The 18,931-nt window shown below is 45.6% G+C and overlaps 1 protein-coding gene across 1 annotated transcript in view; it reads left to right on the forward strand.

The window, feature by feature from the left end:
• Nucleotides 1–2,186: 2,186 nt before the first annotated feature.
• HMCN1 (hemicentin 1) overlaps nt 2,187–18,931 on the forward strand; it is a gene marked incomplete at its 5' end in the record, with an annotated part of 164,720 nt that continues 147,975 nt past the window's right edge. Inside the window, one exon of the mRNA XM_083867070.1 lies at nt 2,187–2,439. Within this exon, the coding sequence (XP_083723196.1) occupies nt 2,187–2,439 (253 nt within the window). The remainder of the gene's footprint in view (nt 2,440–18,931) is intronic.

Genomic DNA, 18,931 nt, shown 5'->3' on the forward strand with positions numbered 1-18,931 from the left:
TTTTTCATATAGGCATTGGGTGTGTTCTTTTTTGTTCACAGCAAATTGGGAAATAATTTGAGACAGAAAGAGCATGATGGCTTTCTTTATGATGCAAAACATAACAGGAATTGGTCTTCCTAAAGGACTGAAGGCAATCCTTAAATCCAAATGCTGCCAGTCCGTAGGATGATACATATTCCTATTTAATGGCGTGAGTGCATCTCTCCTTACACAATTTGTGAGTATTTTTGACAAACCTGGTCCTAGTTTTCTGCTAGCAGAGTTACAGATGAGACAAGTTTTCCATGGTTTGGGGTTTTATTGCGAATGCTTCGCGCAGCTCTGTTTATGTGCTTCCTTCTCATGACATCAGTGCTGAAGGGAAGAAAGAATGTAAACATCTGCTTTTTATAATTCAATTCCAGGCTTATAACTTGATTAGGATAAGCAATGTTTCTACATGATTTATTTTCCAGTCACAACAATGCGCATTTTAGCAGCAATTTGAAGATTAGTAAAAGAAGGATGGAAACTAATGAGGTAAATCCTGCTTCACGGTCTACCTTTCTGAGCTGCACTGAACATTGTGCAAAGGCTGGGGATTTCCCTCCCACTTGGTGTTTAAAACGATGTCCCGTAACTCCCCAGAGTGCAGGATGTAGCCCATGGGAAGGAGGCTTACACAGCAGCACTGAGGTAAGCTGGAGCAAAAGGAATTTGGCTCCTGACTCTCTGCAGAGCCCTTCTGTGTGGCATTGGGTCAGGACTGAGTTTTCCAAAGATGTCTGCTCGGACATTGCTGCATCCCTAAACAACTCAGAAGGCCTGGAATATAAAACCTTTAATCTCTTCCATTGTCTGCGCGAGGCTAAAACTCCACTCTGGTTTCTTCCTTTGCTTTTTTTTTCCAGGCTTTTTCTTGTACCAGGAACTGACAGTGCCTGGAGTCATGGTCCTGGTCACAGTCTGTAGTCTTTCCTACTCCCTTTAAATCATTAAATTTAAGGATATGCTCATGGGCACTGAGGAGAGCTTCAGCAGTAGTTGTGGATGTGTAACTGAAGCCAAGGGACAGCCAGGGCAGTAGCGCATGTCAGAGTGATTTCAGTCGTGTATCACATTTCCAATAATAAAACACTAAAAATCACAGAATCCCAGAATGGTTTGGGTTGGAAGAGACCATAGAGCTCTTCCAGTCCCACCCCCTGCCATGGGCTGGGACACCTCCCACTATCCCAGGTTGCTTCAAGCCCTCTCCAACCTGGCCTTGGACGCTTCCAGGGATCCAGGGGTGTCTTCTCTAGGCACCCTGTGCCAGGGCCTCCCCACTCTCACAGCGATTCCTTCCCAAATCCCATCCAATCCTGCTCTTCTGGGAGCCGGCACCGCCACCCTCACCTGGAGCAGGTGCGGGCACAGACCCCGGGCCGTGAGGGACATTCCTGCTGGGGTGTGGCCGGGGCGGGGGCCGGAGGACCCCAGGTGAGGGAGTGACCCCGAGGTGAGGGCGGGACCCCCAGGTGAGGGCGGGACCCCGGCGTAAGGTCGGTGACCCCGAAGTGAAGGCGGGACCCTGGGTGATGGAGGGACCCCCTGGTGAGGGCGGGAACCCTGAGGTAAGGACGGTGACCTCAAAGCGAGGGTGAGACCCCCGAGGTGCGGGCAGGGGCCGCAGCGGGCCACGGGAGGCGGGACGGGGGCGGGCGCCGCCTCAATCCGCAGCCGGTACTCCCGGGGCGGCAGCCGCAGCTCCATCCCCGGCCCCGGCGGGCAGCAGCGGCCCCGCGGCACGGCCGGGGCTCACCCTGCTCCTCGGGGCGGCGCTGCCCCAGCCCTGCCCGGTGGGGAAGGCGGAGCGGGGCCGCAGCCGCGCGCAAACAAAAGCGGCGGCGCTTCCTGCTCCGCGGCTGTGGGGAGCGGGCGGTGGGCGCCGGGCTCCGCTCTCGGTCTTTGCTCCCCTCGGTCTGTCCTCGCTCTTCCCGATTTATGCCAGCGCTCTCCCCCGCCCGTCCCGGTTTATCCCTGCGCTCTCCCCGCTCCGTGCCGGGTCTCTCCCCGCGCGCTCCCGGGTCCGTCCTGGATCTATCCCCGCTCTCTTGGCGGTCCGTCCCGGTCTGTCCCCGCACTCTCCGCGGTCTGTCCCGGTTCTCCCGGTCCGGCTGCCCCCGGGAGTGCCTGTCCCGGCCGCCGCGGGTGCCGGCGCGATGGCTGTCGGCGGGAGCCCCGGGGCGCTGGGCACGGCGCTGCTGCTGCTCGCCCTGAGCGCCCGCGCCGTGCCCGAGCCCGAGGCGGTGCCCGAGGGAGCCTCCACCCTGGCCTTCGTCTTCGATGTCACCGGCTCCATGTACGACGACTTGGTGCAAGTTATCGAGGGTGCATCCAAGATCCTGGAGACATCGCTGAAGAGACCCAAGCGGCCGCTGTACAACTTCGCGCTGGTGCCGTTCCACGACCCAGGTAGGACTTTTCTCCCCGTGGGCCGAGCGGGACCCGGGCCGGGGCGGGCAGGAGCCGGGAAGGGCAGCACGGAGCTCCCGAGGGATGGCAGAAGGTTGGGTTTCCTGCGCTTGACTGGAGCCCAACTATTCCTTGTCCCATCCTTGTCTTTGCCGCACGCGTTTCTCTGCCGAGGGCGAGTAACATTTTGTGACCACCACCTCCCTACCTCCCTACAAAGCTTCCCAAAGCCTTCAGGGTAGACTAAGTGCGCTTTGTGCACCAAAGAGTAGCTTAAGGGATCAAATATTCCCCTTAATTGTTCTGATACGGGCTGAAGTAGCGTCAGTGGACTGCACGTGTAGTAGTAACTGTGCTGCTGAGCTTTTTTCCAATGCCCTTCAATGGGAGCGCGCTTAAGAACATGCATAATGCAATTGCACTCGTCCTTCTGTCCCATTATCCCATGTTTACATTCACAAACTTACAGTGAAATGATCCAGAAGCTTTACATGGTGTGGTTTTTTTTGTTTGGGGTCTCGTTTCATTCCCTCATCTTACCTTTCCCCCCCCTTCTGCTGTACATCGTGCATTCCTCGCTTTCAGCATCTGTTTTTTGTTCCCTTCCTATCCGTATTCTCTGGCTCTCTTTCCTTGTCAAATTCTTCTGTTGACTTGAAGAGGAAATAGGAACAGGATGCCCCAGGCTGGTGATGTGTGCTGTACTGTGCAGTAAAAACTCTCTTAAAAAAAAAATCAGAAAGTGGGGAAAAAGCCCTTGAAAATTACCTTTTGGCTTTAGTTCCCATGGAATATCTCAGAATATGATATTCCCAAACTCAGTGCTTAAGAGTTCCATTTGTGCAGGGATGTTAACAAAAAAATGGACATCCTTTCTATTTCCCCCAGTCACAGATACTTCTGCTTACAAGATAAATATTTGCTATTGGTGTAAATACCTTAAACCAAACGCTTAGAAAATTAGAGGGAATAGCTTGTGTAGCTTTTTTTTTTTTGTCTTACCAAGAGTTCTTCATTGTGGTATCAGAGTGTTCTAGTGTTCTGTCACAAAAGGTCCTTACTGTTTCCACATTTGGTGTAATTTTCTTTCTGTTTTTCCTCTGTTCCCCCATCCACTTTTTTTTTTTTTTTTCGGGGGGGGGCTTTTTTTTTTTTTTTTTGGTCGTTGTTGTTGTTGTTGTTGTTTATGAAACAAGCTAGTATAGGACTTAAAAAGCATCATGCCACAGAAATAACTAAGAAGGGAAAGATTTGGGTCAAGTGTAGAAACTAGAACTCTTATATCCTTCTGGAAAATCAAGCTGATAGATCTCTTTGGACCTATTTTTCCATGGAATGGTCAGAAGATCAAGAGGATGGGTTGGGAGTGTTTTGGTTTGATTTTTCTCTAAATGACAGCACGTCTTCACTTCAGTGAGCAGAAAAAGATTCAGTCTAGGAGTTGCTAGTTCTCTTTTTCAGAGTGATTGGGTAACTTCCATCCACAGGAGCAAGAAGACCTTGTGTGGTGCACTTTTAGTTTGCAGGTTTGTGTGGTGGTCCTTTGTTCTTGTGCATCTTCAATAGGAAGAAGTCTCAGCTTTCTCTCACGAGTAGTCCTGTGCTTAGTTTTCATCTCAGACCACTTCCATGTCCTCCATGTCAATAGCTCCTGTTTTCTTCCTCATTGCGTATGTTTTCATTCAGTTTTTCTTCTTCACATTTTCACCTTTTCAGTCCTTTTTTCTGTCCTCACATTCTTGCTCCCACTGCCTCTTCAGGGTCTTTTCTTGTGTTCCAGAGTCCTTTGACCATGCTTGCTCTGTACAAACCTCCTTGCTCTGTACAAACCTCACCAGCAACAAATCCACTGCCACCTTCCCCTGCTTGAGTCACATTTTCCCACTCACTGACTCCTTGCTTCCTTGCCTCCTCCCCCATTCCCTCTCTTTGCACAGGAGATCCCTTTCCTTGGCAAATGTTCGATTTAATTCAATGGAGTGACTGAAACTTTAACCTGCAGGGAACTGACCTGTATAGCACAGAGCTGCTGGCAAACCTGCCTCGGAGTATCCTGTTACACCTCTCTGTGTGGAAGCCCAACTTCCCTGAGGGGGCCTTACTTCTTAGTGTGATGGATAACTTGTGAGGGCAGGGAGCTCTCTCAAAGTGGAGGATGGACAATTTTCGACTTTTTTTTTTGTCCTAGTTTCTGGAAACTATTTATTTGATCTTTCTCAGAGTTAGAAATACACACCACATCCCAATGTCTTGAATTTTATGGATGTCTAAGGTCCAGGTGACTGCTGGTCATCTGTACCATACATCTGATGATGACCAAGCCAAGGCACTTGAAAAGAAAATGCAAGAAATACTTTTGTGACCACTTCAACATCTTTTTTTTTTTTTTACTCTATAGAGAAGTAACTTTACTCAAAAACCTCATAAAAATATTGCTGGGCAAGTATTTCACAGCATCCAATTAATTTACCTAGTGTTCTTCCTGAAGGTTGTTCAACTGAATTAATGACCATGAAGTTTGTTTTTTTTTTCACAAGTTGTGTTGTTATTCACTCAATTCTTCTTCCCAATAAAGAGCTTTATATGTAGCTGCCTCACAGGCAAATTTTCTGGATGTTTTGGTGAGGTGCTGTGGTCCCTGGGGCAGGTGGGACTCTACAAGGGGTACAGATACAGTTGGGACTCAGGTCCAAGGAACTTCTCTTTGTATAAAGGTGCCCTGATGCAGATACTGATATTGATAGGTAATCGCAATTTAAATTGGGTATGGATTTGGTTTTGAACTCTATTGTTTTCCTAGTCTGTGTTGCAGAGTGGACTTGGCATCTCACAGGGTACAGCTGGATTGTAAAAGATTTTGTATAAATGTAGTCTAGCAGAATATGGGAGGATTTTTGAAAAACTCAAGGTGCTGCATTATTAGTACTGCATTGAGGCACTGGAGCTTGTCCAGGGAAGGGAGCAGAGCTGGGGAAGGGTCTGGAGCACCAGGAGAGGCTGAGGGAGCTGGGAAAGGGGCCCAGCCTAGAGAAAAGGAGGCTCAGGGGGGACCTTGTGGCTCTGCACAACTCCCTGACAGGAGGGGACAGCCAGGGGGGTCGGGCTCTGCTCCAGGGAACAGGGACAGGATAAGGGGAAAGGCTTCAAGCTGTGCCAGGGGAGGTTCAGGTTGGACATTAGGGAAAACCTTTTCACAGAAAGGACTGTAAAGCATTCTCACAGGCTGCCCAGGGTGGTGGTGGACTTCCCATGCCTGGAGGTGTTCAAAAACCAAGTGTATGTGGCACTTGGGGACAAGGTTTAGTGGTGGTGGTGTTGGGTTGATGGTTGGACTTGATGATATAGAAGGTCTTTTCCAACCTGAATGATTTTGTGATTCCATGACTGTGATGTGCCAATGCACTGGGGTGTGTGATGGTAGATTTGAATGTAGTGTTTTCCCTACTGCAGTGGCATTTTGGTAAAAAAGGAATACAAATATATTTTTAGTATCAAACCTGAGGCTTTTGGCACAGAATTATGGCCTGTGGAAAAATTTGTCATGGGTTTCACATTCCTCTATGTACCATCTGGTGGGATGCAGAGATTTCCACTTTGGGAAAACCTTTTGCTTTGGATTCTACTTTGTGAGTAAGCATGTGCAGTGCTTTAACAGATTACAGGGATTTTTTTTTTTTTGTTGTGGACTTTCAACGCTTAAACGTGACCAGAGAACTTTTGTAAATAGTGAAAAGGGCTGTTGACTAAGAAATCTCTTGCCAGACTTGGGTTCAATGGAAGAACTGGCGTGGCGGGTGGAAAATTGTCCCAAATTTAAGAAGAGTTGGCACAGGAAAATTTTGAATTGGAGCTAAAGCTGAAAATCAGCAAATGCTTTTGTAGTTGCATGTTGTGGGTCCTTGTGTCCTACTAACTCCCATTGTATCCTGTGGAAATGGGATTGGACTTGGAATGTCTTTATTTAACATCTGTGGCCAGCTTTGCTATTTTTTCTTTATGCCATTAAGGAATTTTGGAATGGAAAATAAGCCTGAGAGGACAAATTCATCCCTAGTATTTTTCTATAAAGCTAATGGAATTATACCAGTCATAACTCACTCTGTGTGATTTAATCAAGCATTCCTTTAGTGTGAATGGCTATTCTATAGACTAAACTCCAGTAATTAATTAAGACAAAAATGAAGGGAATATATAACCTCTGGACTTCTTAGGCTAGAGGATGGTGTTTGCATGTTTATACTCTGTATACCTACAGAACTCTGAGCATCTCCTGACCCTTTTCTTACAAATCAAATAGAAGACACTGTGTGAGAAAAGGGAAAACATTAATAATGCTTTGTTTAGATGGGAAAATAGTATTAAACTTAAGTCACATAGTAAGTGTGTAGGAGATCTAGGAATACATTTCTTTTCTCAATCCCACTCCTCTCTTTTGAGAGAGTAGAGCTCTTTTCTATCTTGAAGTGAAGTTATGCACATAGTTAAAGCACGTTTAACTGGAGTCTCCTTTCTTGAACAGACTGGCAGGGCTGTGTCTGTAACATGGTTACACTGCTGAGCCACATACTAGCTTGGATCAAGTTCAGGAGGTCATATGAAAAGTCTGGGAACTCTGGGTTTTGCAGGTTTGATAGTTTTTTTTAGAAGTTATAATGAAGAAGTAATGCTTTTTCCAGAGGAGGAATTCTATGAAATTAAAATTAGGCTATTAATGGATTTAAAGTTTTTCATACTTCCTGACAGAAAAAGTACCGTGGCTGTGCAGATGGATAATGAAGGGAGAGGGGAGGGCACGCCCCTGGCTTTGCTGTACCCACAGCTGGATGGTATCACAAATGATGTCCCTGCCTCTTCCTCTCACATCCAGCTCTCCTGATAGCCCTTCTCCCATGTGCTGCCCTGCACTTTTGCATTCTTCTGTGACTTGAGGTCTTTGGCCTTGGGCTTTGCTCTCAGATTTATGGCTGTCTAAACTTCTCAGGCAGAGGCTGAATGTGTGTAAATCAGTTGGAGAAGATGAAGAATGGCCCTTCTGGTATAGCCTGAAGAAAAGGGGCATTGTCTTCAGCATCCCCTCTGCCTTCTTTGGGGAGTGGAAGAAATGCCTCAAGACTTGTTGTTAGTTTTAGTAAAGAACAGGAACATGGGTGTGGAGAAACAATACTGTTTAAGGGAAATGTGGTATCTGAGTTTGCCCACACCATGGAAATGCTGCTGTTACAGGGGATGGGGGCAGCATGAGAAAAGATTGGTGTCACAGGAGCTGTGGCTGCCCCTGGAAGCCTGGAAGTGTCCAAGGCTGGGTTGGATGGGATTTGGAGCAACCTGGGCTAGTGGAAGGTGTCCCTGCCCAGGGCAGGGGTGGGCCTGGACAGGCTTTAAGATTCCTTCTGACCAAAAGCAGCCTGTGATTTTATGATTGTAATGAAAAAGGAGACAGCTGAAAGGGGGAGAGGGATATGACCCTGTGTTCCTGTCCACATTCCAGGGGCCTCCTTACCTTCCATAGTAGGTAAAACTGCTTAAAACTGTTTGAAGACTGTCTGCTGTTTGAACTTGACAAATTATTAAGTTGCCCAGAAGAAATAAACTGCTTACCAGTGAAGTTTCAGTGGGCAAATATTTTGTGAAAACTGGTTACTAATCAAAATCCCATGGTTTTTATGGGAAAATTTTTTGGTTTTGCATGACCTGGTTTTTGGTAGCGGGAGGGCCACAAATACAGCTCTTGTGAAGAGCTCCTGGAAGCTTCCACCATGTCCAGCAGAGCCAATCCCTGATGGTTCTGAAGCTGCACATGCTGCTGGCCAAAACGGGGCCAATGAGAGAGGCTGGTATTGCCTCTGTGGTGATGTATTTAAGAAAAAAATCAAAACAAAGTGATGGATTTTTGCTCCTAGCCAGAGAAGAGGAGGTGAGGGAAACAACATGGAGACATCGAGGTCTGTGGAGAAGGGTAGGAGCGGCTCCAGGTGCTGGAGCCAAGATTCCTCTGCAGGCCTTGGTGAGACCATGGTGGAGCTGCTGTGCCCCTGCAGCCCCTGGGGATCCACAGGGATGCAGAGATCCACCCACAGCCCCTGGGGATCCACAGGGATGCAGAGATCCACCCACAGCCCTGGGGGAGGTGCCCAGGCTGGAGCAGGTAATCCCTGAGGGGGCTGTGATCCCTGGAGAGGGCTGTGATCCCTGGAGGGGGCTGTGATCCAGTGGGATACCAGTGGACAGAGGGGCCCTGCTCCCAGGCTGGAGCAGCCTGTGCCTGAGGACTGCACCCTGTGGGAAGAGAGACCCAGGCTGCAGCAGGTTTGGGAGGGCTGTGCCCGTGTGAGGGACTCACATTGCAGCAGGTTTGGTAGTGCTGCTGCTGGTGAGAGTGGATCTATGGCAGAGAAGTTCACAGGGAACTGTCTCCTGGGGAGGGACCCCACAGGCTCACAGGGGAAGGACTCCTCTCCCTGAGCAGCAGCAGGAAACCTCAGGGGATGAACTGACCCAAACCCCCAGGCCCACCCCCTGTGCCGTCAGTGGGAAAGAGGGAGGGGCTGGGGGGAAAAAGGTGTTTTAAGGGTTTACTTTAATTCTCATTATCCTCTGATTCATTAGTAATAATTTCAGTTTGCAAACTTAAGTTGAGCCTGTTTTGCCTTTTAAGTGTTTTCTCCCAGTCCTTATCTCAACTCATGAAGCCTTTGTTAACTTTTTATTCTCTTCTCTGCCCAGCTGTGGCAGTGGAGGGTGAGCAAGTGACTCTTGTGGGTGCCTGGCATTGGGCCAGTGTCAAACCACAACAGATAGATGGAGAAGAATTGCCTCAATTCTCTTTGGAAAGAGTAAGGTCAGAGAAAATTATGCTCTCCACTTAATTCTAGTAGTTGTCTTATTTGAGAGCTGAGTGGCTTTTATATTGCTACCAAAATTGAAAGTGGACAAAAAAAAAGTGTTAATTTGGGAAGTCTCATCTCCCTCTTCTTTTGATGGATCACAGAATACCAGGTTAAAGCTGTCACAGCTGATCTGTCAGAGCAGTGCTTTTTGGTGGCCTCAAATTTATGAACATCCCCTCTAACAACTCAAGGATGTGTAAGGATTTTGGGTTTTTTGGAGGCTGGTTTATTTTGGACTTAGATACACAGTGACAGCAATAATGAACATACATCCCAATTCTGAGTGTTTTTCCCTGGTGTTTTAGGAGAAGCAAAAGGAGATGTAATCTCCCTCTTTTTAAAGGTACAATTGTTTAATGCTGTCTTGCTATGTCTGAGAGCAAATGATAAGCAGACCTGGGCATAATAACTGGGAATTCTGCTCTTTTGTGCTAAATCTGATGAAGTATTGCTATTAATATTTCACTGGTGACGATTTCAATGGGAAATAGTGCTTACCTAAAAAAAACTGCTCTGTGTTGTTACCACTACCAAGTGTCATCGTTGCTGTCACCAGGTGAGTGGCTGTCACCAATGCTGTGTGAGTGAACAGCTCTGGGCTGATGAGAATGAAGTCTAAAGCACTTACAGACATTTTCCATCTCTGGGGCTTCTGGGATAACTGTACTGACCATGTGGGAAATGAGTGTTTGAAACCTTATAGTCCCTTAACAGAGACATTGTGATATCTATAAAATTAATTCCCTGTGATTTCATGGATGTTTTCTTGTTCCTCTAGAGGGATTTATCTGGGGTCCCTCTAAAAGTAGCTACTTATATAGATTACAGTAAGTATTGCCAGTGCCAGAAGCTCCAGAATCTGTGAGGCAGCCAAAATGTTGTGACAGGATCCAAAAACCTGTTAGAGCATCACTTACAACTTATTTTTCTGCTGTCTTAACTCTGCATGTCCAGCCCAGAAGGTATGAACAAGGGTGAATTTCCCCTCCGATTCTTCAATCCTTCTGGCAAGGGAAAGTATTATTCTCCCTGGTTTTATTTGAAGATACAATAGATATTCTTTCCTTGGGAAAAAAAAAAATTATAATGCCTCAAATACATAATTCTTTTCTGCTTTGAAATTGTTGCCTACAGAACTTAGAAGCTACTTGTTCTATTTTGCTTTGCTCTCCTCAGCTCCAAGTGGTTTTAACTCCCAAGAAAAAGCTCTGCAGCTCATTAACAATATATTCCAGTGCTATTCTCTCCCTATAATTACTGCTGATGTAATTTATCAGGTGAGCCTTGCTGTTTGTTAGCAGTGTGCTCCTTTTCCCTAGAGCTTCTGGAGTTTGCATAGAGGATACTTCACCTGTTGTGTCCCATGCAGAAGTCACAGTGCCCTTGTTAACTGAACTTTTATGTATGTGACAATTCACAGAGAGAGCTTCTCCCAGTTTCTTAACCACCTTTTAAACAAAGAAACTTCCTCATTCACCTTCCTCTCTTTTTTCCCTGCACTCTGAATTTATCTCTCAGGAGTTACAGCAGCTTGTGTTTCACACAATCACATGGAGAAGCTCAGTTAATCTTATTCATGGCAGTAGTTGTTTAAGACAAGGCTACAGTGGCTACAAGTCTTGATGGGAGCTCTGTGGTGTGGAAAGAAAAGAGCAGTTTCTGCTGCTGCATACATCTCCTGAACTGGTTTAAATGCCCACAAATCAAATTCCTACTGCTGTAAAAAAAATGAGATACTTGATGCAGATCCTCAAGTACTTTTAAGCTATGAATAAACTGTCCCCTCCCTAAGACTGATACAGTTTTCATCTGGAGAAAACAGCTATATTCTGAGAATGCATGGTAGCGAAGTGAATAAAGAGCCATGAATATTATATACATCCTTATCTCACTTTAACTGAGGCAATAGTGTTCATCGTAAAGGGAATTGTCACAGAAATATGGGAGGAAAGTTGACAAGAAGGTAAATCAGAGTATTTGCCTCTTGAAATGCCAAGCTTGCTCTTTTCAAGTGCCAATCCTAGAGTAAAACTAGGAAAAAAACCTGTCTTTGTGGTGGGGAATTAGATTCATAGAATTGTTAAGAGGTTGGATGAGACCTCTAAGATCATCGAGTCTAACCACTAATCCATTACCATGTTCAACACTGAAGCACATCCCCAAGTGGTGTATTGATGTGTCTTTTGGACACCTGCTGGGATGGTGACTCCTCCACTGCCCTGGGCAGCCTGTTCCAGTTCCTGACCGCCTGTTTGGTGAAGAAATTTTTCCCAATGTCCAATCTTAACCTCCTCAGGAGCAACTTGATGCTTTTCCCTCTCATCCTGTCCCTTGTTCCCTGGGTGCAGAGCCTGACTCCCCCCAGCTGCATCCTCCAGTCAGGTCCCCCTTGACCCTCCTTTTCTCCAGGCTGAGCCCCTTTCCCAGCTCCCTCAGCTGCTCCTGGGGCTCCAGCCCCTTTCCCAGCTCTGCTCCCTTCTCTGGGCCTGAATTAGTAGTGAGTGCCTTTACTGAAGAGAATGAAGTTGAGTTATCAGGGGAGAATGAAGGAAAAGAACCACCCAAGATCTACAAACTAGTGAAACTGAGACTCTGATGCTTAATCCTTGCTCTGTGTGCTGCACTGCCATCCAGCAGTACTGGCTGGGTTAGCATCAGGCATGAGGCCATGCCCAGGTGCCTTTTGAAAGCTCACTGTTTGTGTGATGCAGAGGTGTGCTGTGTTACCTGCAGAGGGTGAACAGTACCTGTCCTGCAGAGGGGGCATGGAGTGATGGGACTCCCTGTGTTGGTACAAGTGGTGTTTGAGCTTTTCTTAATCAATGGGGAGCAAAAAGAGTTTGTATTGGGTTGGGGATTTTTTCAATACATCATGCAGTGTTCATTCTGCATCCTGCTGGACCAACTTGCTAGAAAGCTTAGAACTATTTCCACTTTACTGTGAAAACAGGGAACAGTCATGATCCAAAAGCTGCCAGAGCTCCAGGAGTTTTTGGACAATGCTCTCAGGCACAGGATGGGATTGTTGGGGTGTCTTGTGTGGGGCCAGGGATTGGATGATCCTTGTGGACCCCTGTCAACTCAAAGATACTTTGTCATCTTTTTTTGACTTGTGCTTTATCCTTTGTGTATCAGAGGCTGCTTGGAATTCATACTAGTGTGGATTCCACACAGTGGATGATCTGGATAAACCAGATTAAGGACTATGGAAAAGGAGCAGATATTTCTTTTAGTTAATGTACTTTGAATGTGGCCTAAAGCCTGGTAGGAGGAACCCTTTAGACAGCCCTCAGATGCCAGTTGATATATATTTTCCAGTCAATGATTTGATTGTTGGCATATGCTGTGGCTTTGGTTTTGAAGGAGACACATGAATCAGAGGAAATATTGAGAACATATGTTTTTCAGTTTGCAAATGGCAAAACAGTTTCTCTGTTGAAAGGGAGTGATGGTGTTACTTGATCAGCTCACCATGCCTTGGTAATCAGCAGTTTTGTTAGAAGGAATAGGATGGATTTAATGAAATGTGCTCTGAGCTGGCTGCTTTTTGTGCTTCATTACTCCAGCCAGGGAGAATGTTTTACCCCTCACTTACATTGTTGAACATAATGTGTTTTTTGTAATTGTTGCTGGTGTTTAGGATTTCCTGTTTGAGGTGTGCTGCTCTGAGATCAGATTTATGAGATCCTTTAGTGATGCTGGCAGTGAATTCAAGCTGTGCAGTTGTTGTTGGGTGAACTCTGGGTCCAAGATTTGCATTTTGCAAAGGGATAGTTTGCAGTGTTGCATTTTTAAGGGGGATCAGAATGGTTTAGGTCAGGCATATCCCCTTGTGGTCTATGGTTAAGCTTCTTTTGTTGCCTTTTGAGGAACATGTGCAACCTACTCTTTGGTAACTGGTTTTACCAGAGAAGAAACACAATGACTTCATGTTCCTGAAGCACTTGGGTGGTATCATGTTATATCAAGATACATGAAGCCACGGCACTGAGGACAGGATTAATCCCATTTCACTTCAGGCATTTAACTGAAGACTCTCAGCTGAGGGACTGGTGACCCAAAGGCTCTTTCTGTAAATCACAAAATGAAACTGGTACCTAAGGAGCAATTAATCCCCTGTGAATTTTTAAATACTCTTTGGAGATCTCATTTGCTTTCACTGCCTGTAGGGGAAGCAAAGGTTAGTTCAGTCAAAGCCCTGAATTTAGTATGTATGAAGTTAATTGAGAGACTTTCTGCTTTCTAACATTCTACCCTGGGCTGACTGTCCACGTAATAGTCCCTGAGGTTTGTTTCACACCTAGGTTTTGTTTCACACCTAGGTTTTCATCCAAGGGCTCTCAGGGAGGAATAGGTTATTCCCACATGGTGATTCCCTCGCCCCCATCAGCAGCTGAAGAAGGTCCTTGGTTGGGCAGCCCCACCCTGAGGGTCCTGTGAGCCTGCTTTGCCAAGGGCCTTGGTGTGTGTCTGATCACGGGGTTGTCCAGAAGCTCATGCACCTCCTTTGCCCTCTCCACAGAGTATTGGCAGGGTTTGAACCTCGGGTGTTCAGAGACCCCTTCTGTGTCAGCTAAAGGAGAAACCCAGGCAGCTCCAGGCTGACAGTGCCATGGGACAGTCCCCAGGCAGGGGCTGGGGTGTGCTCTGTGCTATGAACTGCAGATGGAAACAGGCTGTGTGTCTCCATGCAGCAGTGTTAACTTAATGCCTGTACTCCTCCATCATGATTTGCTTTGACACCCTTGGTACTCCTCTTCACTCTGTGCATTTTGCCAAGTTGTATCCTTTCTCCTAAAGCATTCCTAGCCATGGATTTCAGTCTGCAAGGCATTACTGGTAAGATATATGCATTTTTGCAGATGACATATTCCCAGACAGTGAGCCAGCATGCAGCAAACATCACAAACAATCAGAGAGAACTGAAAGAGTTGAATTTATTCTCAATGATGTGTCCCTGTTAGCAGGCTCATCCATTCTCACTGGAATAGTGGCTTCCTTACCATTTGCTTTTGGGAATAGGCCAGTAAATGTGTGATGTAGGTACAATGAATGAATACTATACGGTTTTAGAAGCCAATTTCATGTAGCCTGATACATAGTGGAGCCAAATATCAACTTTATAGGATAAATTACAACCAGCAGAGCTTGCTCAGCAGTGAGAGGTAACCAAAGCAGAACAGGACCCCAGTTCTCAGCCTGGAAAAATGCTGGTGAAGTGGAGCGAGTGGGGGTGGGTTTGCAGCCTGGAATGAAAATGAAGCAATGTCTTGTGTTGCTGTAGTCCCTGCTAAATGTCTGGGCTGTTTGCTCAGGATAGCAGCTCTGAGCTGTGACTGTAGGTTACTGCTGGACTCCTGCCAGCTTGTTTAAATTAGATTCCTAGCCGGGGGGCTGGGGTGGTCAGCAGGAAGCCATTGTAATTTTCATGCCTTGGACACCAGTGTATTTTCATGAGCTGAAGTGAAGTGTCTCTGGGGATGCTGAATATCTCTGAAACATTTCCTGAGTTCTCTTAAGCTGTGCAATGGTATGTCCGAGTCTGTTTTCCAAAGGATGGAGCTTTTTGTTTAGTTAGTGAGGTCTTAGTTCACTTGAGTAGTATGCTTTTGCCGTTGGAACTTAGTGAGGAACAGAAGAGGAGGAGGAAAGCTGTGCAGCAAAAATGATGGGCTCTGTCTTAGGACAGCTAAGAGTACTGTAATTTCTTTTATATTCCCGTATTAATCTGTATTTCTGTTTACTAAAATCTTCATGAGATTGTCACTTCAAGCTACTGTGTCAGAGCTGGGTTTTTAGGCTGTGAAATTTGGGCAAGCACACAGTTTTAGGTAAAAGAGCAATAGCTGCAACATCCTGGCAGAGAATCTGTGCTTCTGCCCACGTTTGGGCAGATTCTTTCCCATTTTCTGTTACACCAATAAAAAGGTGGTGTGAATTATTAATTAGAGATCTTCAGCATCCCTGTGCACATTAATTGCTGTCATGTAGCAAAGTCTGGGTACCAGAAGAACAAGAGGAACCCAGGGTGAGGCACAGGCCAGGACAAGTCCCTGGTGATGCCCCAGTACTTTGTTGAAATAATACATGGTGTGCACTGGCTGGGGTAACAGTTTGGCTTCTCTCCTACAGCATTTGGAGAACATAACAAGATGCTTAAGCAGTGGTGCTTGGCCAGGACTGTTTACTCCTGATTTAACAACATACTACTTAAACCCCTACATCTCAGTGTCTTAGGATATTTCAGATGTCTGTTTTTGTTGTTGTTGTGTTTGTTTGTTTGTTTGTTTTGTGGTGGGTTTTTTGTTTGTTTGTTTTTGGTGTTTTTTGTTTGTTTGTTTTTGGTGTTTTTTTTGTTTGTGGTTTTTTTGGGCTTTTTTTGGTGTGTGTGTCTTCGATTTTTTTTGTTTTGGTCATGTCTTTCCGTTTTTAAATTTTACACAAGCTGAATCAAATCACAGGGAATTCATGTGACCTACCCCTGAGTCACACTTCTCTGTGTTAACCACAAATCACTTTTTTCTCCCTGAAATGTTTATTCCTTCTTTTAATTTCTTTCCTAGTCTGTCTGACTCCTCAACTTTTTATCTTCTTTGTCTCTGTATTTAGCCCATCCCTTCCTCAAAATTTCCATTGACCCTTTTCCCTCAGAGGTTCAGTGTCCTCAGTATTCCCCTCCAGATCTCAAGATTTCTTGGCAGTCTGGAGTATCTTTTGCATATACACACTGAATCCTGGTGATGAAATGTGTTGGTGCTCAAGACAATATATTCTTCCTCTGAAAAAGGTGCTGTGTTACCCACAAAAAGGTCTGTGCAGGAGAACACAGAATCATGGAATGGGTTGGGTTAGAAGCAACTTCAAAGACCATCTAGTTCCAGCTCCCTGCCATGAGCAGGGACACCCAGCACATTCAGAGTTCAGATTTCTCAAAGCAATCCCTTGTTCTGTCACTCCAAGCCCTTGTCCCAAGTCCCTCTCCAGCTCTCCTGGAGCCCCTTTAGGCACTGGAAAGGGCTGTAAGTTCTCTCTGGAGCCTCCTCTTCTCCAGGTGAGCACCCCCAGCTCTCCCAGCCTGGCTCCAGAGCAGAGGGTCTCCAGCCCTGGCAGCATCTCCATGGCCTCCTCTGGACTCTCTCCAGCAGGTCCATGTCTTGTGCTGAGAGTGGAGTCTGACCAGAGCAGAGTCGAGGGGAGAATCCCCTCTCTGGACCTGCCTGGTGATGTTTGCCCCAGCCTGAATGAGGCTGGTAGCGAGGACACATCTCATTCCAACATCCCATGTTGGCCATAGGAGTCAGTACTTTTGTAGAGTTTGTTCTGGGTCAAAACTGGACCAACTGACCCTGATACTTTGTTTCCTGAAATTGTGCTGAATCTGTTGAGTTACACTTTCCTAAAGTTGTAACTGTAGCAGATAAAATAATTATTGCTCTGCACTGCTTCCGGCTTCCCTCTTCTTTAAGACGGTGGCTTTTTCTGATCCCCAGCTGTGAGTGCTGCTTGGCAATCCCAGATTCATTCCCAAACAGTCCAGGTTAGCAGAGGCTGAAGAAGCTCTTCAGTTTAGGAGCTTGATTAGAATGCATGAGCCACCCTGGGGCTGAGCTGAAAAGGTGATGGCTTGTGTTGTGGTGGTTCTGGCCAGCAGGACTGGCAGTGGGCTCAGCTGGCAGAGCTGCAGTGGGCAGGGAGGCAGCATCTCTAGTGCCAGTGAACTGGAAGGATTGAGTTACACAGGATCTGTGTATGAGAGAGAATCTGGACAGTCTCTGTGAATGCTGACAGTGGGAGAAAAATGTGGCTGCTTTGTGTGTCAAGCTTTGTTCTCAATATTCCTGCTGTGGTTTATGCTTAGGGTGTGAAAAGTGGGGATCATGTCATTGCTGTAAAACATTGGCCCTTTCTCTACCTTCCAAAGTTGATTTGAATGTCATTCTGTTACCCAAATGAGCTGTGGTATGGGGAGATAAGAATAATGACTGTTGACTAAATGGCATTTTGGAGAATTAGCAATTTTACCACATCAAGCAAATCTTCTAATACCTTGGTGGTTTGGAAGAGCCACCAATATGATGTGTACCTGTGGCTGGGACTTTGTTTAGAGGGAAGGCACAGAAATACTTTAGAGAGAAGGCACAGAGATACTCCCCAGTCTAGAGGTGTATGGTACAGTGTGGAGCTGGAGCTGCAGCTTAGCAAATGATAAGAGTCTGTATTCCTTTCTGGAAAGGACACAAAGGAGGCAACGGAAGAGACGCTATTGCATTCCTGCTTCATGGGGATGAGTCTTGGTTCACCTCAAACTGTCCCTTTTACAAAACAAGCAAATAAGAAAAGCCTTGAATAAGTGAAGCATGTTTTGACTTAACTCATTAATTTGCATAAATCTTGCTTAGAGGTAGATTCAAAGTATACAAAACTTTTCACTCTGTAAAAAATTTGGGCTGTGGGTATTTTTGGGATAACTCAAGCCCATCTCACCTTGTGTTGTAGCTATGTAGCATTAAACACTTGCTTAGTTACTTGCAATGAAATGTCCCATTGTGTAGATATAAAAGCCTTTTTTCCCAGTTTGATATTCTGTCTGATGTTTTGATCTCAGTTAACATGGAGTAAATCCAGAGTAATTCCATTACAGTCAGTGATGCTAGTTTGGATTTACACCAGTACAACTGAGCTCAGAGTCTGGCTTTGGTTGTCTGCCATCTTATTTTGCTAAATATTACATCCTTCCCAAATATCCTTTCTCATCTTGTCTTCAGACCTTGCTGGCTCCTCCTACCTTACCAAATTCCAAGAGTAACAACATAGGTGAAGTTTACTTGATGAAAGATTGTTTAAGCAGGGTCTGGTTTTTATTAGCTCAGCTGGTTTTCATTTTTTCAGCCCTGTTTGAAGTCTGATTGTGCTCAGGCTGGGATCTGGATCCATCCTGCTTTTCCTACTTGACTTAATTTTGTCCATTAGAAGTCCGGTGTTTTAAATTACAGGGTGCTCCCCAGCATTATTGTTCAGTGAGAATTATGTGCCTCAGTGATGTCTTAAAGCATTTTTTAACTCCAAAGATCAGAAAAAAGGAAAGAAAGAGTACCTTAAGGCATTACTGCTAATCAGCAAAATAACGTGTTTGGAAAGGCTCAGTAAATGTGAGATGTGAATTCGGAAAATGAAATTAATTAAATTTTTCCAGGTTTTGTTCCTTTGTAGAAGTGTACACTGAACTTTCTTACAGAGTATTTTAGTTTATCATGTGTGAGAGACATCTGGAATTTCATCTAGGCTATTCTGTTAGTTAAATAGGGTGGTTTATTATTCAGGATTGCAGTTTGGACAGTTTTATCTGTGTTTATGTGGTTTAGCTGGACACTGGGGTCTTAGGCCTCATAATCAATCCAGAAATTAATCCATAACATTTGTCTTAACATTTTTACAGTTCAGCTTATGCTGGTACAGTATTGCTACATTCATGTGATGATAAATAATCCTGCCCAGGATATCCAGCCCCAGCTCTAGGGATAAAGAAGGGATAGGAGATGGGAAACATCACCTCCTTTAGATTGGAGACCTCAGACACAAACTCTGTAGTGAAGCAAAACACTTTG

Source organism: Zosterops lateralis (genome assembly GCF_965231275.1).
Source record: "Zosterops lateralis genome assembly, chromosome: 9".
NCBI classification, from domain to species: domain Eukaryota; kingdom Metazoa; phylum Chordata; class Aves; order Passeriformes; family Zosteropidae; genus Zosterops; species Zosterops lateralis.